The sequence below is a fragment of the Bubalus kerabau genome, chromosome 8 (genome assembly GCF_029407905.1).
Source record: "Bubalus kerabau isolate K-KA32 ecotype Philippines breed swamp buffalo chromosome 8, PCC_UOA_SB_1v2, whole genome shotgun sequence".
Classification (NCBI taxonomy): Eukaryota; Metazoa; Chordata; class Mammalia; order Artiodactyla; family Bovidae; genus Bubalus; species Bubalus kerabau.
The window spans coordinates 90,115,422-90,128,186 of record NC_073631.1 but is presented as its reverse complement, the minus strand read 5'-3'; the positions used below and the strand labels follow the sequence as shown (position 1 = coordinate 90,128,186).

The following is a 12,765-nucleotide window of genomic DNA, read 5'->3' as shown; positions in this document are numbered from 1 at the left end:
CTCTTATCTAACCGTCCTTTGACTGATATAATTAAAAGCAATAGAAATGACCTCAGATTCTCTAATTATCATAAAACTAGCTTGTGTAATACATGTAGCTTTAACTTAGGGAAGAAAAAGTTTATGGTGTTAAATAGTTATCTCTAAAAATAAAAAATAATTGTCCATTAGAAAAAAATTTAATGACTTCTAATATAAAAGTGTACTTAATGAATTATAAGTTTATTAGTTGATATTATGATAGATTCATCAAAATTGGGACGGTGAAATAGATTATTATAATTGGCTGTGTTATATCCTTTTTTCTCTCCAAACCTGATCAGGCTTTCTAACGAGCACGTGATAACCAACCTCCTGAGTGATTAACAAAAAAGCCATCCCATCACTATAGCAACCAATATTATATCACGAGAGTAACAACATGAGACCTCCTTAGTTACGAGTTTAACATCATTAATTATGATATCATGTTGTGTTAAAGCAAAAGCGATGAATATTAGATCATTTGGGGAAAGTAGAAACAGATTGGTTTTCACATTTTCAATACTCATCCAAACAATTTTCATGTTTTGGGAATATTTTGGGTTTTGTGAACATGGATTGAAAGAATTTATATAAAAATAGAGATACTAAAACTTTCAAGTTTGGCAAAGAGAAAAAACTTGTGGATAACCTAAGCAAACACAGTATTGTTTTATCCAAATATTATGAACCCTGTACAAAAAAACTTTGAGAATCCTTTTGGTTTTTACTATTTTAGTTAATATTTTTGACCATTATCTTATCCAACATTGGTCTTAACTATTTTAGTTAATATTTTTGACCATTACCTTATCCAACAATATTGAAAAAATATGCCATATAATTTTAATTTTATTTCTGTATTTATTTTCTAGTTGTAGAGTCCATTTTAATATGGACAAATGAAAAACTTTCTTTTATTTATGCAGAACCATGGGCTTCTTTCATTAATCAGCTAAATAAACACATTAACAATGTGATCAGAACGAAATGGTTATTCTGAATCACAAACAAAAACAAGTCTGTGTTAGAGGACAGCCTAAAATAGGGTCCAGTGGGGTGGGAGCAGGGAATTCTCCCACCTGTTCCTTTCTGGAGTCATCCCTCTCAGAACATTCTAGAAAAGGGATCTTAGAAATCTTGTCAGGTAGGACTGCTGAGCAGTCTCTTTTCAAAAAAAAATGCATGCTTATTAGAAAAGGAAAACTTTTATGCTTTTCATTTTCTCCCTTTCCCCTCTTTTTTTGTATCTTCAAAAATAGAGTTTTGCTTCATACTTAGGATCAGACCAAGAACAAACTCAACTTTAAGTTAGAAATTGGAAGTGGGCTGATTTCTTTGCTTTTACATTATGCAAGTGAGTGACATGGATAGACTTTGCTTTTCTCCTTAATTTTCTTCTCTTATGTTTTAGGCCCAGCAGAAAAGGAAACAGGTAATAAATGTTTGTGCATGCATGTGCCGTTATTTCTAACTTGGTGGTGTTGTGTTTTGATATGGATGAATAGCTCTTTCCCTTTCAGGGGTCTTGTTTGATCACTTTGAATAAGATACCGAAAAGATTTTGACTTTTGTTGGAGCTATTGCTAATGCTTTGTAGGGAAAATACAGGCCATTTATCTCTGCAAAAGTTCAGTAATATTTTTTGATATGAGTTCAAAGCAATACATGTTAGGCTGTGTTAATGTTATGCATCAGGTTTTAAGCATGTACACTAATCTTATTTGGAGCTGTCGCCAATATGTGAAGGACTCTTACAACTAGAAAAAAGGACCATCTTCCTTTCATCATTCCCGGAAGATAACCTGAGATTAAAAACATATAATACTGTTAAATAAAAAGTAAGCTGCTCTTACCTTCACAAGTTGTTCATCATAGCAGAGGTTATAAAACTCCATTCTCAAGAAATTGCTGGGAAAGAGTTCTTCTCCAGGTCTCTATGGTTTTTTAAAGGTTTTGTTACTTTTGTGTGTGTGCATACCACTTTTTCCCATTGTAATTAATTTAATTAGGGGCCATTGTGAGTTCATCCCATCCATCTCTGCTTCAGATTCTTGCAGGCAATGTCTCTACTGAAATTGTTCACTGTTTTGTCTCCTACACCCAGTACTGTGCCCATGACACAAAGTAGATACTCACTACTTGGAGAGAGACAAATGGGCCATTAGTTAGTTCCACCTGAAAACAAAGGTGCTTGAGACAAGTGATGGACCTTTCTAATGCTAGTTTTCTCATCTTAGTCAAATTTTGCATGCGGTCTTATAGACAAGTTTACTTGGGTTGTTTTTAACTGAAGTTTTCCATTCAGGACACTATTTCATTTTTGTTTTTTCCTACCTTCAATTCTCTTCCAGTATTTGACCTCAGAAAGTGTCAGGAACAAAACACTCAGAGTGAAGAAAAGGGGAAAGAACACACCTACAATGATCGCTGAAGTGCACTTTAGAAAAAAATGAATTCGGAAAAGAATGTGAGACTCTCCTCCCTTCTCATGACAGCCCATTGTGAGAGCCACAGTCCCATGCTCTTTAACAAACTTTTTCAAAACCTTTGAGAGCATTTTATCCCCCACATTTCTGTTGAAAATAGTTTTTACGTAGTTTGCAGACAAGAACTCCAGGGTTGTCAGTGGTTTTCCCATTTGCCATAGAGTAAACAAGTCAGCCAGCTGGGACTAGAGTCAGGTATCCTGATCCCCAACCTACAGTGGCTACGCTTCGGCCCCCGTGAAATGAGACGGGGTCACAGTTCGCCTTGGTAAGAATGGAGCAGAGGCAGTTGCCCTACTTGTGAAACTTGCTGTCCCCTGTGCACTCACTTCCACCAGATAAAAGTCAGTCTTCCCTTCACTTGTGTTTAACATCCCTGCCATTTCTCAGCTGTCTAGGCTGCAGACTCTGGGAAAAAGACTTTTTAAAACTTAAATGCTTGCTTAGAAAAGAGAAAAAAAAATCGGTATAGTCTCAGTAGTTTAAGTGAATGGAAGAGAAAGTTACCCTCCATGAAAAACTGTTCTGAAGTAACAAAAGAGAGGTTTTTAAGAAATGTAGTTATATTCTTCTAGTTTCATTGGGTTGCAAGTTAACAGGGTTGCTTAGTAAATGTTCTTGGAGGTACTTTTAACAGTGAGTAAAAATGAGAGTATCAGTTGCATGTGGAGGAGCTTAAAAGCTTGATAAAACTTTGAAATAGTACTCTCTTGAGCATTATAATCATTATCCTTAGTTAGTTTGTACGACGCAAAGAATAAAATTCATCCAGGGTTTGTCATCATTTTGTCGTCTATTGACCTGCCTGTTGCCCCAGGGGTTTTTCATTTATACTGCTTCAATAGTTTCTTAAACTGCTCTTCAAAATAAATATTTTACAGATGAGGCAACTGAGACTTTAGAAGAAGTCAGCAACTTGCATGAGGTCATGCTGCGATTAAAATTCAGCAGACCTGAGATTTGCACCCATGTTCCTCAGTCACCATAGCCCCCTCCATGCTCTTCCTCTGGCTTCCCTGCCTCCAGGGCTGTCTGATCCAAAGTCATGACATTTTCTGAGAAACCACTCACATGCATCACAAAAGCCAAGGGTTATTTGTACAATCACTTTTTCCAAAAATAATATTTAATAAGAGGAAACAGTTACATGCTAGGCACTATTCTAAGCACTTTACATGGATCCATTTATCCTTTACAACCTCTCTTTACAGTAAATATTACTTTTATTTTAAATATTACTTTTATTACCTTTTAGAAAACAGAAGCAGAGGGGTAATTATCTACGAGCTGGTCTCTGGTCACATAGCTAGTAAGTGGAAGATTAGAACCCACTGTCTACCTATTAAGCTGTTTTCATATTTTCCCTGCATCTTCCTTCCTCTCCATTTTGCACGTGGTTAAAATGGACATATGAAATGGAACATTGCTTCCCATAGACATACAATGAAAGCCATATTTGTAACTTAAAATTCTTTGGTAGTTGTTTTTAAGAGGTATTTAAAAAAGCAGTGAAATTAATTTTAAGATTATAGGTTATTAACCCAATATATCCAAATACTACCGTACAAAAAATATATTCAGTATACACAGTTATTACAATATTTTACATTCTTTTTTTCCTATGATGTTTTTGAAATCCAGTGGGTCTTTTCCTCTGCCAGCACACCTCCGTGAGAAGTAGCTACTCATCCATATCACAGTGACCAGTGGCTGCCGAACTGGACAGCACAGGTCTCTGGTGGAAGGCTAAGAGGACTCCAGAAACTAAATCTTTATTTTCCCTGACACTTCTAAAGTGTCAAATGTTGAATGTAATTAAAATGTGCCACTTCTCTACAACCCCGAATGATTCTCCCCTATTTTTCTTTATAACCCATATGATCTAACACGGAAGAGAGTTATTTCATCCAGCTATTGTCCCAGAATGTTAGCCCCTCCCCTTCAAGGGCAGGGCTTGTGTATTTCAAAACTGCTGTATCTCTAGTGCTGAAAATGCCTGGTGCGTTGTTACTCGATATAAACTTTATTGAATAAATGATTGAGTTTATGGCACAGTGATCAGACTCTACAGTAGAGAGAATATCTGTAAACTAGCAAGCTGGCTTACAAAAGGTCATTCAAACCAACCCCTGAATAGTTAACAGTATAGAGCAAAAACGAACTAGTGATTTAAAATAACAAGATTGGAAAAATTATTTTTTTTTTAATTTTATTTTATTTTTAAACTTTACATAACTGTATTAGATTTGGAAAAATTAAACCAGAATTTCATGCCCTTTATTAGGGTGGAGGTTGGGGGAGGCGTGGTGAAGAGGCTTTGGATCACACAAGCCAGAAGTTACAGACAGCAATTGTATTAATTACAGCTAGTAATCTAACCTGTTTCAGTAGTTGTTTCTATAATTTAGAATGATGTTCAGTGTTTGACTCAGAATTTCATTCTTGGGAATTCTTCAAATTTTCCATTGGCAGCACAGATTTGAAGAGAAAAAGGAATTTTACAACTTTATATTAGATGAAATAAAACAGATGAGCCCTCTCTAAATGCCTTCTTTCCTTCTTGGAAATTACTTATATGAGTTTTATGAGAACACATTTGTAATTCATTTGAAGAACTTGAAATTTCTAGAAAGCAATTTTTTGTTGTTGTTGTTTGAGATTTACACTGTTACCAAATCAGCTAGTTTCCTCTTTGGTTAATTTTACCCCTAACTTTTTGTATAATAGGAGGATCATTTTTATTGATAATCCAAGGTTGAAAATGATACTGAAACTAGGTTTCTAATTGTGTGTGTGTTTTTCTAATCCCATGCCTTATTGATGCAAATTAGTTATTTTTAAAGAAGAATCCATTTGTTCTTTAATTCAAGGAATTTTTTTAATGGACAGAAACAACTATAAAATGTCTAATAACCATCTCTGCTTTCTCCTAAAAACTACATAACATTTTGTGAGTTACAATAAAAGAGGAGGAAGACCTCTTCTTAGAGCTTGCCTTGACCTGAGATGTTTTACATCAGTTTGGTACCTAAGCTCCTTGTAAATCTCAATACGTGGAGGTGCCCTGAACAGAAGGTAGCATGGAATGAACACGCAGAGGCTTTGTGCAGTGAGGATCTGTCTGGGCCCTTGTTGCCAGGTTCCCGGCTCTAACCCCCTAGTGCTCTCATTTTCAAGGTCTCAGTTGAACAGGAGAGACATGCTTTCCCAGAGGGCTGCTTGCTTTCTTTGAGTGGGGAAGTTGCACTGCAGCTCTCCTTACGTCATTAGGATGTGTTTGCCATCTGGGTGGCATTTTAATTTAGCACTTCATTGTCAAAGTGGAACGGTAAATAATAAATATATGAAATCAGTAAAGAATCTGCCTGCAGTGCAGGAGCCCCTGGAGATGCAGGTTTGATCACTAGTTGTGGAAGATCCCCTGGAGGAGGGCATGGCAACCCACTCCAGTATTCTTGCCTGGAGAATCCCATGGACAGAGAATCTCCTGGACAGAGGAGTCCATGGTGTCACAAAGAGTCAGACACAACTGAAGCAACTTAGGACGCACGCACATTCTACTTAAGGACATGTGTGTACAGAAGTAGGTATATAAACTGCAGAGTTGATGAAAATTTTTTTGTTAATGAATAGTTTCTTTCTACTATTTCCAGGATAACATAACAGTTTACTATCATCAAAGTTTTTTGAGTTTCCTTACAAATTTGATTTTAAAATTTTTGAAGGATTATGTGTTACCATGAATTCAGGCTAGAATGTCTAAGTAATAGACCTGAAATCTTGCATTCCCATAAACCCTGACAACACTTTTCAAGAGGTAATTTGTGTACTAAAAGAAACAAGCAGAAATGCAATTAGTTGCTCAGCCATGTCTGACCCTTTGCAATCCCATCGACTGTAGCCTGCCAGTCTTCTCTGCCCATGAAATTCTACAGGCAAGAATACTGGAATGGGTTGCTACCCCCTTCTCCCGGGGATCTTCCTGACCCAGGAATTGAATCTGGGTTTCCTGCATGCAGGCAGATTTTTTTTACCATCTTAGCCACCAGGGAAGCCCAAATTCCTTGCCTTGAAAATAATAAAATTAAAGAATTGAAGAATTTCTGTCCAGCCTTTTAGGACAATGTGACTTAGACTCTGGCATCTTGGCCTGAAAGTAAAACCCTCAGTGACCATTTCTACTTCTGATGATTTCAACTGATGGTTTAGGGACAAATTGATAGATACAATTTCTAACTCTAAAACAGAATGACCTGTTGTCATTTTCTTTAAAATATTTGAGAAAATCATATAAATCTGTAAAGGTTTTTTTTTTTTTTGAGCTACCCTGATTTAGTATCGCTGATTATCTAGATAGGGATCAAATTAAAATTCATTTTTGCACTATATATAAGGAAAAGCTGTGAGAATTTTTCAGGTGGTCAATAAAATATTTAAATTACCTATGAAGATAATTGTTTTCTGATAGCTGTAAATTACTTTGATTCTATCAGCTAGGATGATACAATTGAAATGTTAATTTTAAACTATTTTTATCAGCATGTTCTTGTCAATATATTGATGTCTTTCATACCTCCTTGCCACACCATTAGCCTTATTCTATATGATGCATGTACAGAAGGTATTAAGACCATATTCTTTTTTAAGCATTATGCAAATAATATAAATTCATTTTGACTATTTCCACATCTGATCTGGAATAAATGAGGATTTCTAGTATGTTTATTTGCCCCAACTTTTCTCTCGCACCAACTCACTAGGCACTCAAGATAAGCAATATAAAATTTGTGTTCATGTCAGTTAGCCAACTGATGACAAAGTTGGCAGATTCGTTCCATATATCCAAAGCCAGTTTGGGAACATAACAGGCAGGATTGCAGGGATTATTGACTAGAAGAGGCAAGCAAAGGCATGATTTGCTTACGTCCAACAGAGCTTTAATGTTCTGTGTGTATCTTCCGTCAGCTTAGGACAGAGTACAAGTGTGTGGTACAGTGGTTCATTAGCTCTCTGTACACTCAGGTCACTAACCAACTAAGTGAAAAGTCAAATGAAGACCTGAGGTGCACCCCTGTATGCCAGTGGCAGCATGGTGGCAGTGCTTTCAACACGCCTGGGACCTCTGCACCCACTGTTTATCCACAGCTTTAGTTACCAAAGGACAAGGGTTCTGACAAAGCATGGAGACATTTCTTTTCAACTTTTTATTTTATATTGGAATACTGAAGCTGAAACTCCAATACTTTGGCCACCTGATGCGAAGAACTGACTCATTTGAAAAGATGCTGGGAATGATTGAAGGCGGGAGGAGAAGGGGAGGACAGAGGATGAGATGGTTGGATGGCATCACCGACTCAATGGACATGAGTTTGAGTAAACTCTGGGATTTGGTGATGGACAGAGACGACTGGTGTGCTGCAGTCCATGGGGTTGCAAAGAGTCGGACACAACTGAGCGACTGAACTGAACAGCTAGTTAGCAATGTTGTAATAGTTTCAGGAGGACAGCAAAGGGTCTCAGCCATACACATACATATGTCCATTCTCCCCCAAACTCCCCTCCCATTCAGGCTGCCATGTAACATTGAGCAGAGTTCTCTGTGCTATACAGTAGGTCCTTGTTGGTTATCTTTTTTGAATATAGCAGTGTGTACATGTCCATCCCAAATGCCCCAACTGTCTCTTTTCCCCATTCTTCCCCCTGGCACCCATAAGTTTGTTCCCTAAGTCTGTGAGTCTGTTTTTGTTTTGTAAATAAGTTCATTGTATCATTTCTTTTTCGATTCTAAATAGAAGGGATGTCATATGATATTTCTCTTTCTCTGTCTGACTTCCTTCACTCAGCATGACAATCTCTAGGTCCATCATGGAGACATTTCAGGACACTTAGCCCTGTCTCCTCTAAAATTAGTCCTGGGTCTGCATTCCTCTAATGTCCTTTCTGATTGACCTTCGTTTTAGTTCTGGGAAAGCATTAGTATGTTTTGCTCCATCTAAAGCAACTGTTGGCTGCACTGTCATGCTACCCTCTGCTTTTGGCTTCTGGCCTTTATATTGGGGTTAATATTGCCAGTGCTGAATGACTTGTCATGCCATAAAGTCTTTTGTGACCTAAGTGAACAGAACTTTTCCTTGATCATCCGTCTCTTTGTCAATGTGTCATCCATCTCTTTTTCAGTTATCATTTTATTCTAAGTGTGAATTGCAATAGATAAGGACAGTTTCAGAGACAGTCATAGTGTATTCCATATATAAAAGTATGAAAACCTGAGTCAATCATGAAAAATGTTCTCTTTCCGGATTAGGCTATCATAGGAACATGACCCTAAGTCTCAATGACACCTAAATTTAAGATTTTTTAAGGGCAGTCAATACCTTTTAGTCTTATAAAGGGCATAGTAAGCCTCAGCTTTCTAGCTCTGTAGCTGCAAACTTCCTGTTACTCACACCCACTTGTCTCTTCTCTTCTGCATCATCAGGGGATGAGATGAGTTATCTTCTCTTCAAGGCCAACTCATCCACCTGTGATGTTGACCCCATTTCTACCTACCCCTTTCTGGAGGTATTTTGTTCCATCATATATCCCTTCTTTTTCCTGTGACTTGTACCTCTGTATTCTTTTACATTATTTACCTTCCTTTTATAACATTGGTATCTCCCTAAAAAATACCTTATCTTGAGTTCTGCCTCCTTTCAGCTGCCATCCAAAGAGCAGGGTATAATCTCACCTTCGTTTCACTCACTTTCGTTCCACTTTGCCCAAAGAAGTTTCACTCTACTTGGCCCAAAGAAGATTGCCTTGCAGTCTCACCAGTCTGGTGGGGAGTTAGTTACCCTAGTCTGGTGTATGGCTGGTCAGAAGGAGAGAGGGAGGGAGGGAAACTTTTAAATTCTGCTCCTGCCTCCCACCACATTGCCTTGAGACATCCAATGCCTTACCTCTAGTCATTGGGATTGGTAGCAGTAGGTCAGGGGGCCAAGATCTGTGGTATTATCAGAACAGGGGCTCAGCTGTGATTCAGTGAGAGCTTGATGAAAACAGGAAAGAGCTGAGCCACCCCCACTCATCCCTTTACTCTTCTGCATCCCAACCTGCTAGCCTGGTGAACTAAAGGTAAGGAGACTTTTAACCAAGTGCTGTTGCTTTAAATCTAACAAATCAATGGTGAATCCCTATCCATAGGAGTTGCCTGATGGATTAGTATGAAAGGGAATCTATCAGTATTGGTTCTGTGTTGCCTGAGACTCTCTACTCCAAAGACTAAGATTCTCATCTTTCAAAGTCCCTGCAAAGGGCACAGGCCCACCCATCACCCCATTCTCTGTACTTCCAAATGATCTTGAGCTCTCAATCCAAAATTACTAGACCCCTAAGGAGTGCAGCTCTTAGTAAAGACAATAAGTAATATGTATTATCTGGAACTGGTGGAGGAAGAATTTAAACTGAGTATAATATTCTCAAAGCAATACAGGAAGATGCTTAGCAATATGATGCAGCGACTAGCAGTCGTGAAAAACTGAGTGGAAATATTGGGTATGAAATAATATGGTTGTAAGAAAAACAGGATATAGGATGAATATAGCTGAAAAACTTGCTAGTGACCTAGGTGATTAGAAGGAGGGCAGCAAGAAAGGAGAAATAAGTAGACAATACAAAAGAAAAATATAAGTGTTATAAAGAATAGAAATAGTAAAATAGACTTCTATCTGACTACTTAGGAAAAAATGCGTATAAATACAGTACGAAAATAAAAATGAACTAGAGATACATGACAGAAAAAATACTCGAAAAGTATTGTGAACAAACACAAAAATTGAAAGTCAGAAATTGATACATTTCTCAAAAAGCTGTATATTGGTAAAATCAGCCCAAGAAACAAAGTTTAAATGGCCATAAGTTTTAAAGAAAATGAAGTAGTTGTCAAAAATCTCCCATCCCCAAATCCTTAAGAACAACTGCTGCTACTGCTAAGTCACTTCAGTCGTGTCCGACTCGGTGCGACCCCAGAGATGGCAGCCCACCAGGCTCCCCCATCTCTAGAGGTAAATTCTACCAAACTTTTAAGGAACAAATAATTCCTATCCAAAATAAGTTCAATAAAATGGGAAATGAGGGAAGTTCACTTCATAAAACAAGCATAATCTTGATTCCCAAGCCTGATAATGACAATAGAACAAGAGAGAATTATTATAGGTCCTTTTTGTTATAAGCATATATATATAAAATGCCTAGATATATTAGCTCACGAATCCAACAGTATATTTGGAAAATAACATATCATGATCAGTGAGATTTGTTTCAAATATATAAAAGTGATTCAACATCAAAAACTAAAAAAAGATCATATGACCTCAATAGATATTTTTAAAAGGGTGAAACAGTTCAACACTTAGGCATTAAAAAGATTAGACCATTAGCTTAGAAAGAATTCCTTAGCTTTGTAAAATTCATATAGAAAAATACCTACAGTGGATATTTAATGAAGAAAATTTAAAGTCATTCTCTAGGATTAGAAATAAGACAAATATATACATTATAATTTTTCATAATACTGAGTCTCAGACTCTCTACCTAAGAGGAATGAAAAAAAGTAAATCAAAAGAATGGAAAGAGAGGAGATAATTTTTCATAATACTGAGTCTCAGACTCTCTACCTAAGAGGAATGAAAAAAAGTAAATCAAAAGAATGGAAAGAGAGGAGATAAAACCACCATTGTTTGCAAATGATCATCTTCCCTAGAATATTCTACAGGATCTAAATAGAACTTATTATATACTAGAGTTCATCAAGGTTATAAAGTCAGCCTGTTAAAATCAATTGCCTTTCTCTACACCAGTGATCCTCAAACTTTATAATTTTGGACCTATTATCCTCTTAAACACCCCACTCCAGTACTCGCCTGGAAAATCCCATGGATGGAGGAGCCTGGTAGGCTGCAGTCCATGGGGTCGCACAGAGTCGGACACGACTGAGTGACTTCACTTTCACTTTTCACTTTCCTGCATTGGAGAAGGAAATTGCAACCCTCTCCAGTGTTCTTGCCTGGAGAATCCCAGGGACAGGGGAGCCTGGTGGGCTGCCGTCTATGGGGTCGCACAGAGTCAGACACAACTGAAACGACATAGCAGTAGCAGCAGCATACTCTTAAAAATTAATGCAAAACAAACATATAAAACAAACGTATAAAATGTTTTAAAATAAACATAAACCCATTACTTGTTAACGTAAAATATTTTTATGAAAAGAAAAAATGTCCAAAATGAACAAAAAACTATGTTGTGAGAAGTGTAACAGTGTCTTACCTCTTTGTACATCTCTTTTAATTGCTTGCCTAACTGAAAACATCTAGATTCTCATACATACTTCTGCATTCAGTCTATTGCAATGTGTTCTTTTTGGTTAAGACAGGAAAAAAAATCTGTGTTCAAACTTACTGTAGTTGAAAAATGTTAGTAAACTTTTCATATGAGTTTTTTTCTCAGCAAGTGGAAGTTTATTATAGGTTAATTGAAATATGGAATCTGAAAGCAAATCAGTAAACTTTTCCTGATGTTTCATTAAGTTCCATTGATTTATCGTGTATTTTGAATACATCTTTCACCTTGTGTAATTTTTAACACCAAGTATTGATCACTTGAAAAATATGCAGTGACTTGTGATCTTTTTAATATTAACAAATATTATGTAATACTGAAAAAATCACCCTTGTCAGTATCACCCCTGACTTATCAAAAAAGCCTAAAAGTGTTGGGAAGCTATCAAGCTCATGACAGATATGTTTTCTAAAATTCTGCCCTTACTTGAAAGCTTCCATTTTATCACTGGTATCAAATGCTATCTTTCGTTTCCTTAAAGTGACAGGTTTTCTTCATTTTTCAGAAAACATCTGCCAGATTTCCAAGTCTGAATAACCATAACTTTGTCAGTAGTTCTCAACTAAAAATGGTTCTCTGTGAAAGAATAAAATGCAGTTAGCTCAGCCTTGGACTGAAACAGTCCAAACACTTTTCCCTAAGACAGTCACTGTGCTTCAGTCTACAAAAGCACTTTACACAAATTTCTCATTTTGTCACAGATGATCTTTTTTTAAAGGTATACTCAAGGGTAGAAATTCAATAAAATTAATCATGTTTACTCTCCCATCAGACATTCCTGTGTAAAACCAGCATTTTTTTCTTGAATACACAGGGATAAAGAATACATGAGAAGTATAATTGAGCACCTTAAGCCTTGATTCATGGTGAGGTAACAAGT

General features: G+C 36.8%; 1 protein-coding gene across 12 annotated transcripts in view; it reads left to right on the top strand.

Moving 5' to 3' along the window:
• CADPS2 (calcium dependent secretion activator 2) overlaps positions 1 to 12,765 on the top strand; it is a 584,066-nt gene that overhangs the window by 450,404 nt on the left and 120,897 nt on the right. For 10 of the 12 annotated variants that reach the window (XM_055590799.1, XM_055590798.1, XM_055590797.1 and 7 more), the window contains exon 17: positions 1,436 to 1,456. The exons of the other annotated variants lie outside the window; for them this stretch is intronic. In XM_055590799.1, the coding sequence (XP_055446774.1) occupies positions 1,436 to 1,456 (21 nt within the window). The remainder of the gene's footprint in view (positions 1 to 1,435; positions 1,457 to 12,765) is intronic. 12 annotated transcript variants of the gene reach the window in all.